The following is a 19,549-nucleotide window of genomic DNA, read 5'->3' as shown; positions in this document are numbered from 1 at the left end:
AGACAGAAATTTCTGGAATCTGGAACACTACATAATCGACCGCCACACGCATATCCCGGGACATATCCAGCAAATAATGTTCAACATTTTTTTAACCTCTGTGCTGTGTGGGTGGCAGAAGGGCCCATGTGAGTGCATGGTGAGCCATGCGACAGTTTGAGAGTAGCGTAAGAGGAGTGACTGCAGGGTGCGTGAGGTGATCATATGAATTTGGGTAGGCATGTAAGTGCAGAGAGGGACAAATTAATGGATGGTTAGTGATGGGCTTATTTGAGTGAGACTGCAGATTAAGCAGTGAGGGGGACAGTTGAGTGAAGTGCCACATGAGTGCAGGTTGAGTAGTATGCTTGTGTGACTGCAGGGTGAGGTATAGGGTGAACAGTGCAAGTGCATTGTGAGTGCAGAATGAGTGCAGGGTGAGCGGGTGAATGCTGTGAGCGCAAAGCGATCAGTGTGAGTGCAGGGTGAGCGTGAAAGTGAAGGACGAAAATGAGGAGCGAGTTGTCTGAATGCAGGGTGCATTCCCAGACACTTGAAGTAACTCAGCATGTTATTGACGGCAGCGTAGGGTTTCAGATATGTTAAACTATTGCTACTATGGCATTAACCATGGATCGAGGGTAGAGGAAATAAATGTGCTGATCTTGCAACAAACTTCCAGTTTTATGATTAGTGTTGCCAGCTCATTATTTTGATGTCCCATGCCGTACAAATATAAGCAGTCACCTAAAACTGTATTGTCAGCACTTGTCTGTGTTCTAGGGCAGCCTGAATGATCCAGGACTGGTAATAAAAGGGAACAAAGACAGAAAAGTTACATTACTAATCAATACATACTTTTATAACCGTATTTAGTGTCAAGACAAGCAATTAGCAGGCTGTTTAAACACACGGCTGGCATTCATATTTTGGCAACTTGAAGCCCTTTTAGCCCGGTGGGCATTGTGCGCCTAAGCCGAAATGTTTCAGCTGCAGTGGGAGGCAGGATGTCTTCTTTGCTAAAACCGAAAACAAGGAACAGACTCATTTCAGCTGCAGTGTAACTTGCAAACATTCCTACAGAGAAGTTAAAGTCTGGAAAGGTCAGCATCAACTTTGAAACTCCTGCTTTAAAATGTTGGTCCGCCTTCACAGACAGGACTTGAATCAGCCATTTAGTTTTCTGAAGACATACATCCCCAAACCTGCAAGCAACTCATGATTTTGCTTTATCTATATAGCTCAAGTTGAGCCCACCCCGAGTATATAAAACCTATAACGTTTTTCCAAAACACATGCATACTGGATTTAGCTCCCCATGTGCTCTGTATTGTGCGACTTTAATAACATTCTTAACTCAATGACTCCTTCCTTTTCTGCCCTACCAATGCTCGAGTTGATGCCACAGATGATCCTTCCTTTTTAGCTACACTGTCTATAGGCACCTATTAATAGTTCAAAAATCCCACTTTTTTTAGTCACACAGACAATAAGTACATATTAATGTTTATTATATTTGTTCCAGTGTTTCTTTGTGCATATTTTATTTGTTTCAACGTCTCATTGGTTATACTGTACACACCATTTATTTGTCAGTGCTTAATTTGTGCCGCTGCTTTCTGGTGCTTAGAACCAGCACTTATCAGGGCAGGGTCTACACGCGTCTGCACATTAAATATGGAATTCATGATATAATTACCTCTCTGACTAGGTGCAGAGTGTTGTTCTTATCTCTCGAGTCCCAGTGAGTTTTACGGCTGTGAGAGCGTGAGCCAAGATTCATGCCTGCATAACCGAGTATTTGTAATTCCTAACACCTCCAAGTGCATGACAGCGAAGACAGACAACTCTGGATATCTAGTGCAAACTTTTTGTGATCTATAGTATCGATGTTACTATGGGCCCCTGTATGTTGCGTGGCACAACCTAAATTGCCTCTGGGTGGTTAATAACATATTAAATAACTACTCTATATAGCTCAGCATACTAACAATGCAAATGTGAATGATTGAATTAGTACCCTAAGGGCATGAAATCAGAGAGTGCAGTGTTATTTTGCTTTTACATAGCGGTTGCTACAGCACGTTTTGTTATTTGACGCTGCATAGGAAAACAGAGCCATCTCTCACTCTAATTCTCTCCTTCATTTGATCTCTATCACACTTCGCCATCATCAGCGATCCTCACACTTGACACCTGATTTACGCTACTAATTTAAACATGAATAAGCACTGGTGTGGGTTAAAAACAGATGAGGATAGAAACATACACCAGGTGCTTATGTACGGCCCCCCAAAAGTACAAGAAAGAAAAGTTGCTGTTCTGCTGGGAAGTAACATACTCTTCGTTGCACATATTGCTACTGACAGTGCTGTGCCACTAAAAGTAGTTATGTTTTGAAGTATATGTTCCCACGTAGAGGAATGCACTTCTGCTGAATAGTGCCTGATATATTGAAAATAGGTTCATTAAAAGTATTGCTTTCTTTTGAACAGGGCAGGCACTTGAATATATAAGGTTTTATAGCGAATTACCAGTTCTGTCCCATTTAATGTATTGCAGTCTTTATTTCAAGTCAGTGTTTGCCAGTAGATCCCACCAACACTTATTTAAGGGACTAGCACTTATTTTTTCTTAATATAAATTGATACCAAGTAAGAGAGAAAATACAAAAAGGGAAAAGAAGGTGGAAGAGAAAAACTGAAAGAGGGTGACAAAGGGAGAAAAAGGAGAAAAATGAATGTTAAAGTGTGAGGTAAAGGGGCAGGGAGTTTTGGTGGTGAATGCGAGACATCAAGACAACGCAACCTTAGTATTCACCACCTCGAGCTCCGATAGCAATGACTGCGTTCTTCTGAGAATTCTTTAGCCCCAGCACTTTTTTATTGTACAAATTAAGCACTGTCATTAATTCGTAAAGCTGAAATACTTCAGCTGCAGTGAGAGGCAAGTAGTCTCCTCTGCTATGAAATAGAATGCAAAGGAACAAACAGTCTGTTCGTTTGCGTTCGGTTTTATCAGAGGAGAGAAACTTCCTGCCTCCCACTGCAGCTGAAGCATTTCAGCTCTATGAATTAATCCCCTCCTGGGACGGTTAATGCGTCTGCTCCTAACATAACAAAAGCACGGGCACGTAGTGCCTCGTCAATTTACCCTCCCTCCCCCCTCCAACCCTCTGTTACCAGAGTTCTACAAGAAAAAGAAATCCCATTTGAAATGAGTGAAGACTTGCAAGGCGTGCGTGCCAGTGAGACGGACAAAGGTAAGATTTTAGGGTGGAGTGCGCGCCCCCCCTGAGATGGTGTCATGCCCCCCGGGGGGAGGGCACAGACTGAAGAACTCTGCCCTAGGGTATTGGTGAATGTGTGGAGACCCACCCAGTCCAGAATGGTGTGCACCTTAGGTTGGAGTGGATGAACTTGGCCTTCACCTACCAGGTGGCCCAAGTACACAACCTTCCCCTGCCCTATCAGGCATTTACTTGCCTTGATAGTGAGTCCTGCACTTCTCAGAGCTTCTAGGAGCATGCCAAGGTGGATCCGGTGATCCTGCCAGGTGGAGCTGTAGACAGCAATATCATCAAGATAAGCTGCACTAAAGGATTCCAACCCAGCAAGGCCTTTGTTCACCAACCGTTGGAAGATGGAAGGCATTCTTTAATCCAAAGAGCATCACAGTAAACTGGCAGTGCCCATTTGAAGTCAAGATGCAGATTTTTCTATTGCTCCTTGGGTCAGACCTACCTGCCAGTACCTAGATGTGAGATCAAAGGTACTGAGATATTTGGCTGCCCCTTACCTGTCAATTCATTAATCTGCTCTAGGGATTGTGTGTGCATCTGTTTATGTCACAGCATTGAGGCCCCTATATTCCACACAAACCCCCATTTCTTTCCTATCCCCCTTGATGAGAGGTTTGAGACCAAGACAACTGGGCTGGCTCAGGGGCTCTCTGAGGGTTCAATGACACCCAATTCCAGCATCTTGCAAACTTCAGCTTAGATTCTCTCTCACATTATCAGACTGCCTGTAAAGTTTGTTTTTGACAGGTAGGCTGTCACAAGTGTCCATATCATAGGTACACCAACTAATCTGACCAGGGGTCAGAGAGAAGAGCTCAGCATACCTACTTAGGACTAGCCTGCTGTTGGTCACCTTGCAGGGGCTTGCTTGTGAGGGTGTCTGAAAAGACCACTCCATCCACAGACCCATTTTGGGGATTGCTGGAAAGGAGATCAGGGAGAGGTTCGCTTTCATTTTCCTGGTCCCCATCTGTGACCATAAGCATGGTCATGTCCGCTCTAACAGGGCTTCAGGTGGTTGACATGTATTACCCATTTGGGATGTTTTGGGGTGTTGCAACTGCCAAGGTCCACCAGTTAGGTGACCTCCCATTTTCTCTCAAGGACAGGGTATGGTCCACTCCATTTGTCTTGGAGGGCCCTACAGGCCACAGGCTCCAATACACATACCTTCTTCCCTGGTTTTAATTCTAACAGAGCAGACTTTTTGTTATACCACTGCTTTTGCAGTTCTTGGCTGGACTGAAGGTTTTGGCTTGCTTTCTCCATGTACTCAGCCATCATGGAACAAAGGCCAAGCACATACTCCAAACAAAAGTTCCTTTGGGAAACGAACCCTGGTGAATACTCCAAGAAGGGCTTTTGCCACCACTGGAGCATTGGTGGTTCTTAGGGGAATAGCTTCAGGATACCTGCTGGCAGACCTACTACCACCAGAATATATTTGTTTCCTGGGGCTGTTGGAGGGTGCAGGGGGCCAACAATGTCGACCCCTACCCTTTCAAAGAGTACCCAAACCACTGGCAGTGGAATTAAGGGCACCTTTTTGGTGGCCTCCTGCCTTGCCATTGGCTTGGCAGGTGACACAGGACTGGCAAAAGTGCTTCCCCTTCTGGGACATCCCTGGCCAGTAGAAGTGGTTGATCAACCTAATCCAAGTTTTATCCTGGCGAAGGTGCCCAGCTAAGGGATATCATGGGCCAAATTAAGGTGGAACTCTCTAAAGCTCTGAGGTACTACCACTCTACTGGTTGTACCAGGTGTGGGGTCTCTGGCCTCAGTCTATAAGAGCCCATCCTGTCAATAGACCTTACGGATGCCACTAACATCACCCTTTTCCTGTTCAGCAGCCTGCTGCCTCACGCTTTCGAAGAGTTGGACAGGGTTCTTGTCCATGGCACAGATCCATCCTAGAGGGTCTTCACTCAGGGCTACAGAAACATGTCTGGTGGTGTCTGTCTGCAAACAGCCGGTCAGAGACCACACCAGGGTTGGTAGGGGATACCTCTGAGATGCCCTCTGGGTACATGGTACAATAAATCTCACACTGGCATCAGTGTGGATTTACTGAAAGGAGTAATTTGGTACCAAACACTCATATATTCAGTAAAGCCAACATGGGTTTGTGGAACTCAGTTGTTGAGTTCCCAGCCCACGTACTCTACATGGCTTCACTGATATTTACAATATTGGGAAATGGTGTCCAATATTGTAGGGGTGGATCTGTTCAGGTAGATATGCCCTCACCTGTAGTATAGTGCACTGTGCCTTAGGGCTATGAGGCCTGCTAGAGGCGTGCCTTACCTATGCTGCTAGAGGTGTGCCTTCCTTGTTGTGTTACCTCCCTTGCAGGATGCATGGGCAGTGGCATGGTCCCAGTTTGATGGGGGGGGGGGTCCCTAGGGACCCTTTTCAGCTTTCAGGCCCTAGGTACCCAGGGGTACATGGGGCAGAAGTACTAATTGGGAGTTTGTTTTAGGGAAGGAACACTGCCACAGGGCACCTGGTTGGCAGAGACCCTGTGCACTACATTTAAAACCACATCAAAACCTGGCAAAAAGTGGGAGGCTAACATTGCAAAAGAGGCACTTCTCACAGATAAAATAATTTGAATATCCCATTAATCGCTGATGCGTTGAATCAAGTTCGCAAAGGGACACCCGTGGGTGGGAAAGCACAACTTACAGAGTTATGACAAAGTAGTAACTTAAACCACAGAACCAGTGAGTTTTCCATAGATAAACTTTGCAAATCACTAACTCTCTGCAGTGACTGGTGAACATAAAAATATTTTTGCAGAACAGAAGAACTAACAAGTATTTGTGTAACAAAATATGCTCCGTTAAAACCATATTTAATTCCCAAGATTTTACTGGATTTCTTACAAATGGTTTCTTTGCACTTAAGTTTTCTAAGAACAGCTTAATAACTGCACCATGAACAAGCATTTGCAATGCAATAGGTCTCGCATTAGGAAAGTTTGAGCTATTGGTATTGTAAATGACACATTTTTTATTTATGTGTTGCTTTTGAAAATAGCGAAATTAATAGCTTTGTCATTTACAATGCCAATCGTTTTAACTTTCGCAAATGTGACACCTATAGCATTTGTAATGCAATATGTGTTGAGATTATGTTCAGTGTATTTTATTGTGACGAAAATCCAAGAACAGAAGTGAAATATTAACATCTTTTTGTGACATCTGTAATAAAGCTTGAAACATTGAGAGAACATATTTGAACCAGTTGTTGTTGAATGGTTGCACAGATTGATGCTGTGGTGGCGCTGAGTGATGTGTGGTGGCGACGAGTGATGCTGTGGCGTTCAGTGATGCTGTGGTAGCGCATAGTGATGTTGTGGTAGCGCATAGTGATGTTGTGGTGCCCCTGAGTGATGCTGTGATGGTTCTGAGTGATGTTGTGGTGATGCGATAGATAGAGTGAGTGCTATTGATAGATAGAGTGAGGGCGATAGAGTGAATGCGATAGACAGATAGATAGATAAAGTGTATTTATGTTGCATTGAGTAGAGTGTAAGTATGAGGTGTGTAATTATATGGCACTGAGTGGTATTATGTGGAGTGTACTTACGTTGCATTCAGAAGAGTGTAATTATGTGGCGTGTAATTATGTGGTACTAGGTGGTAATATGGGGAGTGTATGTTGTATTCAGTAGAGTGTAATTTTGTGATGTGTCATTTTGTGGCGTGTCATTTTGTGGCGTGTAATTATGTGGCACTGAGTGGTATTTGGAGTGTATGTTGCATTGAGTGCAGCGTAATTATGTAGCATATAATTATATGGCACGGAGTGGTATTGTTTGGAGTCTATGTTGCATTGATGGCAGTGTAATTATGTAGCATATAATTATGTGGCACTGAGTGGTATTGTGTGGAGTATGTGTTGCATTCAGTAGAGTGAAATTATGTGGTGTGTAATTATCTGGCACTGAGTGGTATTTGGAGTGTATGTTGCATTGAGTGCAGTGTAATTATGTTACATATAATCATGTGGCACTGAGTGGTATTATGGGGAGGTTATGTTCTAGTCAGTAGAGTTTGTGTGGAGTGTAATTATGTGGCACTGAGTGGTATTATTTGGAGTGTATGTTGCATTGAATGCAGTGTAATTATGTGGCATGTAATTATGTGGCACTGAGTGGTATTTGGAGTGTATGTGGCATTGAGTGCAGTGTAATTATGTGGCACGTAATTATGTGGCACTGAGTTGTATTTGGAGTGTATGTTGCATTGAGTGCTGTGTAATTATGTGGCATGCAACTATGTGGCACTGAGTGGGATATGGAGTGTATGTTGCATTGAGCGCAGTGTAATTATGTAGCATATAATTATGTGGCACTGAGTGGTATTGTGTGGAGTATATGTTTTATTCAGTAGAGTGTAATTGTGTGGCGTGCAATTATGTGGCAATGAGTGGTATTGTTTGGAGTGTATGTCGCATTGAATGCTGTGTAATTATGTAGCATATAATTATGTGGCACTGAGTGGTATTGTGTGGAGTGTGTGTTGCATTCAGTAGAGTGTAATTATGTGGTGTGTAATTATGTGGCTGTGATAAGGACGGGGAGCCGGCCGGGGATGACGGCCGGAAGTGGGCCATTTCGGGAGGAGACACCACCGTCTACCCGGAAGCAGGCGACGTTCTAGCGGTTTTCCAGAACAGGCAGGCATGTAAATCAAGGTGGGACAATAAAAGCACGCCTCCAACAGAGGGCGGGCGGCGTAATCAGGAAGCAGTACCCTGGAGCCCGGAGGAAGAAGAAGAGCTCGGAGGAGCGGAACGGATCCCGGAGGTGGAGCCCAGCTGTCCCGGAGGTGGAGTGGAGCAGAGTCCAGTGGAGAACAGCTGTCCTGGAGGTGGAGCGGAGCAGAGCAGAGCCCGGAGGAGCCCAGCTGTCCTGGAGGTGGAGCGGGGCAGAGCCAGGTAGAGCCCAGCTGTCACGGAGGAGGAGCAGAGCCAGTGACAGAGGAGCCCAGCAGTCCCGACATTGGAGAAGAGCGGCCTTCGGAGGAGCCAGGAGGGAGCAGGCTCGGCGAGGACCGGAACCCAAGGGAAAGCCCTCCACATACCGCACATAGCGCACACACCCGATGGCCCTAAGAAGGGAGCACACACCCGGGGTCCGGACGCCACGGGCCTGTGGACGGGCCGAGGCCCAAGGCAAGTACCTTTAAGAGGCGCCTTCTGGTGGGGGTGGTGGGGTGACGAGAGGTAGTACCCTCCAAACCACATCGTCCTCCTTCCTTCACAAACCCCCCCTCCTTCACTGCGTATGGTGACGGTAACACAAAGCTTTCTTTATAGGACGGATGTGATTAATCCCGGTCCCTTTTGTTTTTCATACGCCCTTCCGAGGAGTTCCACGGGAAGGAGACCTACGCAAAGGCAAGACGGTACCCCACAACGCAGATCAGCTCACCCCGGAGAACATCCGAACATCATCCCCTGTTTTGCCCATATTTCAGCCACTCCCCAGTTTTGACTAAATAAGAGTGCCTAAAACACCCAAGATAATAAAGACGTTTGAAAAAAAAAAACAAGACTACCTTAAGTTTGTTGTGTTGACCGCTCGGATAAACCTTACAGTGGCACTGAGTGGTATTGTGTGGAGTGTGTGTTGCATTCAGTAGAGTGTAATTATGTGGTGTGTAATTATGTGGCACTGAGTGGTATTGTGTGGAGTGTGTGTTGCATTCAGTAGAGTGTAATTATGTGGTGTGTAATTATGTGTCACTGAGTGGTATTCGGAGTGTATGTAGCATTGAGTACTGTGTAATTATGTGGTGTGTAATTATGTGGCACTGAGTGGTATTGTTTGGAGTGTATGTTGCATTGAGTGCAGTGTATGTCATGTTCCGCCTAAAGTGGGCCTTCTGGTATGAATGCGGGAGGGTATGCTGATCCGCGCATCTTGCGATCATCAGAACGCCCGACTTCCGGTTTGGAGGAGTTAGCGGTCTAGCTACACTTCAGATGCTGCCGGTGCCTCAAAGCGCTTCCGGGGGAAACCGCATATGAACCACGGTTTCCGCCCGATCTGCGCTACTGATTCCTGAAACTTTATGTAGTCCTCAGCCTCGGACAAGTTCCTGTATGCCTTCCTTGCCTGGCCGCTTTTCCCCTCATCACGCCGCTGAGCGTTTAGCCGTCCTGTTTGTTGATCAGCACAGACTCGCTACTTTAAGCCCCGGCTCTCAGGTAATTGCCGCACTGTTGACATTGTGTTAGCCCACTTCACGCTGGAGCACTGAAACTCGCTTTTCTTTGTGTTTTGAGGGATCGCGCTGGAAACCCGCTTACCTATATATTATGCCATATAGCGCTGGAGCGCGAGAACTGGTTTCACCTTGGACAGTGTCATATCGCGCTGGAGCGCATTGCTACTTGCCGGGGGAAACACACAAACGCTAGGATTGATTTGGTCTTCCAACGCGCAGGAGCGCATTTGTTCTGTATTGGGCAGTGACTCAACCGCGCAGGAGTGCATTTGTTTTGTTTTGGAGAGTGGCCAAACCGCGCAGGAGCGCTATTGCTGGTTTTTTCCTGCCACGCTTGGGAGCGCTGATACCTTGTTGGTGTGGAGTCTTCCTCTACAGGTACATTAACATTGCCGCAGGTGCATGAGAAGGTGGAGCAGAGGGGTGGATGTATGTGTCTGTGTCTTATCTAAGGGCTGTTCTTTCTCTTTTTAGTTGCCGTTACACACGGATAGTCCCCAGACAGAGGGAGATTCCTTACCAGGCTACCAAGAGCACCTCAGCGTTCACTGGCTTCCTCCCTCGCACCCATCACCATCATAACCTGTGTATAGTCAGCTTGGGGTAAGGTGGATCCGGTGGTGGTGGGTCATGTCGTCTCTGCGAGATAACTTCACAGGTCAAAGCTAAGACTTGTGGGGTCCTTGACAGTGTAATTATGTGGCATGTAACGAATAGTTTACCTGTCGGTGTAGTTTTGCAGCTTGAAGATCTTTCTGGATTCACTATGCTGTGCATATTCCGCAATCTGGTGGTTGGGTCCGGAATCGTAGTCTTTTTTTCTCTTTTTTTTTATGTAGCCCAGGTGGGCGTCGACGTCCCACCATTTGGTGTACCTTCGGTGACGTCGGCATGCTTCTGGCGGAAGCTACCGCCCTTGGGCGCCATCTTCGGATTCTTTTTTCTTGTCTGTGTTTGTAGTGAATCCATGGCTATGCTTGTTAATCCTTTTTTAAACTTAATTCTTTTCACGTATCTTGTAAGCTTAAACTTTCTTTCCTTTTCTATGTGTTTCCACCTTCTCTCCCAGCCTCATCTTTCTGGCGGAGGCGGGTGGGTTTGCTAGTGAAACCAGAAAGATCTTCAAGCTACAAAACTACACCGACAGGTAAGAAACTATTCGTTTTGCAGCGTGAATCTTTCTGGATTCACTATGCTGTTTATAGATTTTGTAGCGGTTTTTGTTATTTTTGTGGCGGTTGGGTGGAAGATGAGCGTTGGTTGTTGAATATATGTTGAAGCACCTTTTGTCCTACTTGTGCTTCTTTGTTCATTTGTACATCCACGCAATAGTGCTTAGTGAACGTGTGCACTGAAGCCCATGTTGCCGCCAGGCATATGTCCTGAATTGGTGTGTTGGCCAGAAAGGCAATTGTTGCTCCTTTCTTCCTGGTCGAGTGGGCCTGTGCCCCTCCTGTTAGCTCCTGGCCCGCTTGCTTGTGGCAGAATTGTATTGTCTGTGCGATCCATCGAGCTATGGTGTTTTTTGTCACTGGTTTACCCATGTAACTGTTTGCGAAGGATACGAAGAACTGTTTTGTCTTCCTGTGCCCTTTCGTCCTTTCAATGTAGTGCATCACTGCCCTTCTTGCGTCTAGAGTGTGGAGTGCCCTCTCAGCGCTTGTCGTGGGGTTTTGGAAGAAACTAGGGATCTGAATACTCTGATTCATGTGGAACCTTAACACCACCTTTGGCATGAAGTGCGGGTCCGTTCTCATCACGACTCTGTCACTGTGTATCTGGATGTAGGGCTCCTGCAGTGTTAGAGCCTGCAGTTCGCTCACTCTCCGTAGCAATGTGATTGCTACCAGAAAGGCAGTTTTCATAGTCAGCAATTGTAGTGATGCTTTGTGGATAGGTTCGAAAGGTGCTTTCATGAGCTCTGTCAGTACTACATTCAGGTTCCAAGCCAGTGGCAGCATTCTGTTTGGTGGCGCTATTCTTTTAGCCCCTTCCAGGAATCTTTTTACGACTTGAGATGTGAAGAAGCTTCTCCCTGTTTCTCCTCTTGTGTATGCCGCAATCGCTGCCAGGTGTACCCTTAGTGAGGATGAGCTTAGCTTAACCTTTATTAGGTGCGTGAGGTACCTTAGCACCGTAGATTCCCTGGTCAGTTTTCTATGGAGTTTTTCTTGCAACACCATTGAGTGAATCTTTTCCATTTTTCCCCATAGCATTTGCGTGTGCTGGGCCTTCTTGTCTCTCGCAGCACCCGCAGGGTGCTCTCTGGTACTTTTAGGTGTGCGAACTCTAAGTCCTCAGGAGCCAGGCTGAGAGGTTGAGGCTCTCCGGCTCTGGGTGTAGAACTTCTCTGTTTTCCATGGAGAGTAGGTCTCTTCTTTTTGAGAACTTGTGGGGGGGGGGGCCTGGCCCATTGTGGTGCCACCAGGATGAGCGTCATGTTGCTTGTCATGCATTTGTTGAGAACCCTGGGGGATCAGTGGTATCGGGGGAAAAGCGTATGCAAATGTTTCTGACCAGCTTATCCATAGGGCAGTCCCCTGTGATAGTGCCTCTGGTTGCCTGGATGCAAAGTATTGGCATTTTGCATTCCGGCGTGTTGCAAACAGGTCTATTGTTGGAGTGCCCCACCTCCTGAATAGTCTCTCTGTTTCCTGTATATTGAGTTCCCACTCGTGGGATGCTGAAGTCTGCCTGCTGAGCCAATCAGCTTCTACATTGTCCTTCCCTGGCAGGCGTATGGCTTGCAGGTCTATTTTGAGTGGTATTGCCCATCTCCAGATTTCCTGTGCCACGCTTGACAGAGGGAATGATTGAGTTCCCCTCTGTTTGTTTATGTAAAACATTGTTGTGGTGTTGTCTGTTTGTATCAGCACCTTCTGGCTGTACAGGTGTTTCTGGAAGGCCTTGAGGGCTAGCAACACTGTTTTCAGCTCCAGGTAATTGATGTGTCTGACCGCATCTGTAGGGCTCCACAGGCCCCTGACTCTGAGCTTGTTCATGTGTGCGTCTGTGGTGATGGTCACTGTTGGGTCCCGTGGTGTTAGAGGTTTCCCTACTGTTATCCTTTCCTTGGTCCACCACCTTATTTCTTCCTGCACCCTGTGCGTTACAACCACTAGATCCTCCCTACTCCCTGTAGCTTGTGACCATTGCTGTTGTAGCCACTCTTGGAGCGGTCTCATCTGTAGGCGTACATTGGGGACCAGGTGTATGCATGACGCCATCATCCCCAAGATCTTGCTCACTGTCCTCACTGTCAGAGCTCGCCCCTTCTGGTAGTGACGTTTCTCCCTCAGTAGGCTGAGTGTTCTCTTTTCGCTGGGTAACACCCTGCATTGGACGGTGTCTATTTGAGCTCCCAGGAAGATCTTCACCTGCTCTGGTTCCATTGAGCATTTTCCCCAGTGTATGGAGAATCCCAGGCCTGTTAGCGTTCTTGCGACCTGCTCTGCATGATCTTTGCATTTCCTGTAGGAGCTTGCCTTTATGAGCCAGTCGTCGAGGTTGGGGTACACGTGTATCCCCGTCCTTCGCAGATGTGCGGTCACCGCCGCGAGGCATTTGGTGAACACCCTTGGTGCGGACTTTAGACCGAAAGCCAGGGTTGTGAATTGGTAGTGATCCCTGTTCACTGTGAATCTTAGCATGTGCTTGTGCTGCCTGTTCATGGGGATGTGCAGGTACGCATCTTTGAGGTCTATGGTGGACAAGAAGTCCCCGGTCTTTATCTGCGGGATGACCTCTTGTAGGGACATCATCTTGAATTTTTGGGTCTTTACATATTTGTTTAGGAACCGTAGGTCCAAGATGGGTCTTAGACTTTCGTCCAATTTTGGCACCAGGAAGTAGCTTGAGTACACTACCCTGTTCCGTTCTTTGAATGGGACCGTTTCGATGGCCTCTTTGAGGAGGAGTTCCTGAGCTTCCTTTTGGAGCAATTGCAGCTCTCTTCTCGAGTGCTCTCTTCTCTTTGGCTTCCTGTTTGGTGGATTCTTTTTCAGTTCTATGCAGTATCCGAACTGCATGGTGTTCAGTATCCACCTGTCTGTGGTGATTTTTCTCCACTCCTGGAGAAAAAATCTCAGCCTGCCTCCTACTGGTGTTACAAGTTCCTTTGTGTCTTGTCCGTGTAGCCCTCTCCTCTTTGTTTTTCCGTGCTCCTCGCCCGGAGGGTTCGAGTGGGGGAGCACCTTTTCTCGTGTGCAGTCACTTAGAGGGGGGTTGTTCACCGCCTCTCCTTCTCTGTCCTCGTCCGTTTCCTCTTGATCGAAAGGACTGGCCCCTGTTCTGGTAGTTCCAGTTTTGCCTCTGCTGGCCCTGATGACCTTGGTTGTCACTCTGTTGTCCCTGGTGGAACACCTGGTGTGATTCTCCTCGCTGGTTTCCACCTCTGCTGTTTGGCCTCCGTGTAGGAGTGCCCCTTCTCATCTCCCTGAATTGCAGGGCCCCCATGGACCTTGCCGTCTCGTTGTCCTTCTTCAGTTGTGTGAGCTTCTCATCAACTGGGGCTCCGAACAGTGTTTCACCGTTGAAGGGTGTGTTCAGGATGTTGTTCTGAACCTCAGCTTTGAAGCCTGAGATCCTGAGCCAGGCTTGCCTTCTCTCTGTGATGCCTATAGCCATCAGCCGGCTGGATGTTTCAGCGACATCCAAGGCGGTCTTCAGGCACGAGTTAGCAATGCTTTTCCCCTCTTCCACAAGGTGTGATTCCCTCTCACGGTATTGCTCCGGGAGGTGCTTGAGCAATTGGCCCATCTCATCCCAATGCTGGTATTGATGTCTGTTCAGGAGGGCGTTTGAGTTCGCCATCCGCCAGTGCGTTGCTGCGTTTCTCTCTATTTTCCTGCCCGTTAGGTCCATCCTCATGCTTTCCTTGTCAGGTGGAGGCCCCGATGTTGTTGGGCCGTTGGCCCTTCTTCTGGCCGTCGCAGCGATTATTGAGTCTGCTGTGACGGACCCCTTGATGTAAGCCGGGTCCTGGGAGGAGAATTTGTATTTCTTTTCCGTCCTCGGCGTTACTGATCTGCATGTAGCCGGGTCCTTGAAGGCTTCCTTCCCCTGGTCTGGGATACTTTTCAGCATGGGCAGGAATTGGCTTCTTGTCTGTGTGGGGAGCAATGTTTCCAGCAGGAAATCTGCTTTTGGCTTCTCCTCCTCCAGCTTAACCCCATAAGCTGCTGCTGCCTTCCTGACGACCTCGTTGTATGCCCCGATGTCATCCGGTGGCGAAGGCCTTGAAGGGTAAGTCTCCTCAGCCTCCTCCGGGTTTTCGGCCTCGATGTCCTGTCAATCCTGGTCTTGGGCCGTCGAGGAACCTAAGCTGTAGCTTGACTGCTGTTCCCCGTAATCACCTTCTGTGTAATAGAGGTCCTCATCCTCTTTGTGCTCAGAGGGCTCCGGAGTTCTCGGCGGCTCTTCGACGTCGAACTCCTCGTGCTCTTGCACCTCAGCGACGGCCGTTGCCGGCCTCAAGGGGATCTTGTAACTTCTCATTCTTTCGTCGAAGTCTTTCTTTCTCTGTAGGATGTTCTCCATTTTGGCCTCGAGCCTTCTTTTCTTTCTCAGCATGTCTGCGGCCTGCTCGTCGTCGAGCGCTTCAGCTGCCCTCTTCGGCGGCGTCAACGTCGAAGCTTTCTTCAGCTCCTTTTCCTTCGAAGTCGAAGACCCTTTTTCGGGTGCTTGTTTCGACGACCTTTGCTTTTCGCCGGTCTTCGGCCTCCGGGAGTCCTTATCAAAGGATCCGCTGGGCTCTTTTTCGGAGGATGCAGCTTCGGCCGTCGAACTTTTCGGCGCCGGTGCTCCTTTGGAGGCTTTGGACTGACTTTCGAGAGTCTGCCTCTGGCTTTCGAAGCCCTGTGGGAGTTTTCGGGGTCGTAGACTCTCCTACCTTGTCAGGCATTTTCTTATCAGTCTCTGCGACCGTGAAGTCATCTGGACCTTCGGCAATGTTGTCCTCGTAGTCGGTGGAGAGGCCCAGTTCGTAAAGTGTCAGGGCCTGGCCCTTGCCCTGCATCGTGTGGTGAGCTGTCCTCTGCTTTTCTCGAACTCGGAGTGTCTTCGGCTTGAATACGGAGTAGGCGTTGTAGTCTCTGCTCTCGTGGTCGATTGGCAGGCAGAGGTTGCTGACCGGGTGCTGGTCCTTCTGCGCAAACTTGTGGTGGCAGTTTTTGCAGAATTTAAATGGTGTCTTGTACATCCCTGCGCTCAGGGGTCCCCCTGTGTGCGCATTTCTCCAAGGACGTCGAAGATCTCGATGTTCTTCTCTTTCTTCGTTGTCTCTTCTCTGATGGTCTTCTTCTCCCAATCTTCTCAGGTCTTTGCAGTCAAAGAGCTGTTGTATTTCCTCCTCCAAACTTCTGGAGCTTCACGCGACGATCCAGACCCAACGGCGGAAAAAAGAATCTGAAGATGGCGCCCAAGGGTGGTAGCTTCCGCCGGAAGCATGCCGACGTCACTGAAGGTACACCAAATTGTGTGACGTCGACGCCCACCTGGGCTACAAAAAAAAAAAAAAAAAAAAAAGACTACGATTCCGGACACAACCACCAGATTGCGGAATATGCACAGCATAGTGAATCCAGAAAGATTCACGCTGCAAAACTTTGTGGCACTGAGTGGTATTTGGAGAGTATGATGAATTGAGCGCAGTGTAATTATGTGGCACGGAGTGGTATTTGGAGTGTATGTTGTATTGAGTGCAGTGATTAATTATGTGGCGTGTAATTATGTGGTACTGAGTGGTATTTGGAGTGTATGTTGCATTGAGTGCAGTGTAATTATGTGGCGTGTAATTATGTGGCTCTGAGTAGTATTTGGAGTGTATGTAGCATTGAGTGCAGTGTAATTATGTAGCATATCATTGTGTGGAAGTGAGTGGTATTGTGTGGAGTGTGTTGTAATCAGAGTGTATAATGTGGTGTGTAAATATGTGGCACTGAGTGGTATTTGGAGTGTATGTTGCATTGAGTGCTGTGTAATTATGTGGCACTGAGTGGTATTTGGAGTGTATGTTGCATTGAGTGCAGTGTAATTATGTGGCGTGTAATTATGTGGCACTGAGTGGTATTTGGAGTGTATGTTGCATTGAGTGCAGTGTAATGATGTGGCGTGTAATTATGTGGCACTGAGTGGTATTTGGGAGTGTATGTTCCATTGCAGAGTGTGTGAGGGTGCAGTGTGTGAGGGTGCAGTGTGTGAGGGGCAGAGTGTGTGAGGGTGCAGAGTGTGTGAGGGTGCAGAGTGTGTGAGGGTGCAGAGTGTGTGAGGGTGCAGAGTGTGTGAGGGTGCAGAGTGTGTGAGGGTGCAGAGTGTGTGAGGGTGCAGAGTGTGTGAGGGTGCAGAGTGTGTGAGGGTGCAGAGTGTGTGAGGGTGCAGTGTGTGAGGGTGCAGAGTGTGAGGGTGCAGTGTGTGTGAAGGTGCAGTGTGTGTGAGGGTGCAGTGTGTGTGAGGGTGCAGAGTGTGCGAGGGTGCAGAGTGTGCGAGGGTGCAGAGTGTGCGAGGGTGCAGAGTGTGCGAGGGTGCAGAGTGTGCGAGGGTGCAGAGTGTGTAGAGTGTGTGAGGGTGCAGAGTGTGTGAGGGTGCAGAGTGTGTGAGGGTGCAGAGTGTGTGAGGGTGCAGAGTGTGTGAGGGTGCAGAGTGTGTAGAAGGAATTCAGAATTTTAGAATTGATGAAATTTGACTTAGACCTCGAATCTGGTCAACAAGTACATGGTTAATAAAATAATAAAGCATGCATGACAATCACTGCAAATCCAGCTCCAGTGTTTCCCTGCTACCCTTTGCCGGTTACTGGGAGATCGAGTCCTGAGAGAGAGATTCAAGACCTCCTTCATTCTATAACCAAGGTACGCAGCTGATTAGACCCGTAGAGAATTCTTGGATAGATTCTTGGCAGAAACTATTTAACTCAAGCTACACCTCACTTACTTCTTCCCTTGTACTAGACTTAGGTTAGGTACACCGGGGTAGGCGTATTTTAGATGCACCAGTTGAGTACTTTTAGTCATTATTTATCATTGTATGTATTTTATCTATTTTATGTATCTTATGGCTTAGAAACCATATAAATGCTTTTACAGTATTATTTCATAATACTCTTTTTACTGCATGCACTTTACTTCATAGCAAGTATTACTATTGTTGCAATTCAATTCTCTTGCATGAGAAAGAAGACTGCTCAATAAATAACCTTTTTATTGAAAACGCCCGTCTCTCTATTTCTCTGCACTTCTGGTGAAACGAAGCATGCACGTTTGACTGAGTGAAATAGCCATCTATTGTTTCTGCGACTCTGGAGATATATTCCTTATTCTTGGGGAACAAAGTTGTCATGTTATATGGTTGTCAGAAACTAATCCCTTCTTGTGTATTCGAGAAAGTTTCTAGTGACCTCTGAGCTAGCTGGCATACACAATTAAGTCTAACATATTCAATAGAGACCTAGTCGACTTCAGTCCTACGTCTAAACTATCGTTTATGTTATTCCAATGCGCAGAGCCTATTGGGAATATAGAAACTACACCACAACCTGAGGATATATTAGAAACTTTTAGAAAATACTACCAAAATCTATATCAAAATGAGGATACGCTTGATTATGAAGCAATCAAAGAGGCTCTGACTAGATGGCTAACCAAAAAAAGTCATAGACGATATTACTAGGGAAGACCTGGAAAAGAATATTACCCATATTGAAGTACAACTCGCCCTATTAGAATTGGCCTCGGGTAAAGCTGCGGGCCCTGACAAACTGCCTCTTGAACTGTATAAAATTTTGAGAGATATTAAAACACCTTATCTATTAGATCTATGTGTGGGGATTCAAGGGAGCAGCAGCCCTCCGGATTCATGGAGAGAAACGAATATAGTTATATTTCCAAAAAAGGATAAGCCCCCTAGATTACCTTCTTCATACCGCCCAATTTCCTTAATAAATACAGATTCAAAGCTATACTCTAAGATCTTGGCTAATCGTCTCAGGAGGATCGTCGAACGCCTGGTCTCCCCGTGGCAACATGGCTTTATCCCCGGCAAGTCCACCACGGATCATACCCGTAGGGTCATAACGTTATTTGATATCATGAATGCGGCGGGGGGCCAGATGTTGATGATCCTCCTCGATGCCGAGAAGACTTTCGACCGAGTTTCTTGGGAATTCCTATGGGCAGTGCTAGATAAAAATAACTTTGGACTCTGTCTTATGAAGTCAATTAGGGCAATGTACCACTCTCCAAAGGCAGGGTACTAGTGATGGGCCAGGAATCTAGGCTATTTGATATACTAAGAGGTACAAGGCAGGGATGTCCTTGTTCCCCGATTTTATTCGCCATTTATATAAATCCCTTGATCTTGAAGCTAATTGCTAGTGATGTAATTAAACCAATCACGGTTGGCCCCTATGACACCAAGATATTGGCGTATGCCGATGATGCGGTGGTAGTAACACCTAACCCCACAGAGGCAATACCTGAAATAGAGCTAATCACTCAAGCTTTCGGTCAGATCTCTGGGTACTCTCTTAATCGATGCAAACAATGTTCATCTGTACTGAAAACATTCGGTTCGAAGTACTTAGGAGTATGCATATCCCCCAAGATAGGGAAGATTATTGAATTAAACTATGAGCCCCTCCTCAAAACCATAAAGAAAGACCTAAAAAGGGTTGACAGTCTCCATACCGTCAATTTATGAGCTAGCGTTAATAAGGCTAAAGGCCTCTTGCTAAAACAAGTAGAACCATCATATTTTAAGAAGGTTAAGTTTAAGATTATAAATAGTGCCTGGAGAATCTGGAAGAAAACTGCGAGGCACCTTAATATTTCAAAATTCAATAAATATACACCATTGTGGCATTCTTCCTTGTTACCAGAACAAGTTAATGATATTTCTAGGAGATGGGAACATTTGGGGGTGTTAACTATAGGGGACTTCCTTCATCCTGTTCCAGCTACTAGATTTCAGTATCTGCAAAACAACTTCTTAGTCCCAAATACAGATATCTTTAAATTCATCCAAGTTAATACGATCC

The 19,549-nt window shown here is 46.8% G+C and overlaps 2 protein-coding genes across 3 annotated transcripts in view; both read right to left on the bottom strand.

Annotated features, from left to right (window-relative positions):
• Positions 1 to 19,549, bottom strand: part of DDX23 (DEAD-box helicase 23) — a 232,579-nt gene that overhangs the window by 155,313 nt on the left and 57,717 nt on the right. The window lies entirely within an intron of this gene.
• Positions 902 to 18,434, bottom strand: LOC147748741 (uncharacterized). Its single transcript, XM_086952108.1, has 5 exons — positions 18,426 to 18,434; positions 15,410 to 15,583; positions 14,968 to 15,360; positions 13,848 to 14,805; positions 902 to 1,056 (listed from the first exon to the last, which is right to left on the bottom strand). Exons 1-5 carry the CDS (start codon positions 18,432 to 18,434, stop codon positions 902 to 904), a joined length of 1,689 nt encoding a protein of 562 aa, XP_086808234.1.

The sequence above is a fragment of the Lissotriton vulgaris genome, chromosome 1_1 (assembly GCF_964263255.1).
Source record: "Lissotriton vulgaris chromosome 1_1, aLisVul1.2, whole genome shotgun sequence".
Classification (NCBI taxonomy): domain Eukaryota; kingdom Metazoa; phylum Chordata; class Amphibia; order Caudata; family Salamandridae; genus Lissotriton; species Lissotriton vulgaris.
The sequence above is the reverse complement of the archived record's forward strand: the minus strand, read 5'-3'. Positions and strand labels throughout refer to the sequence as shown.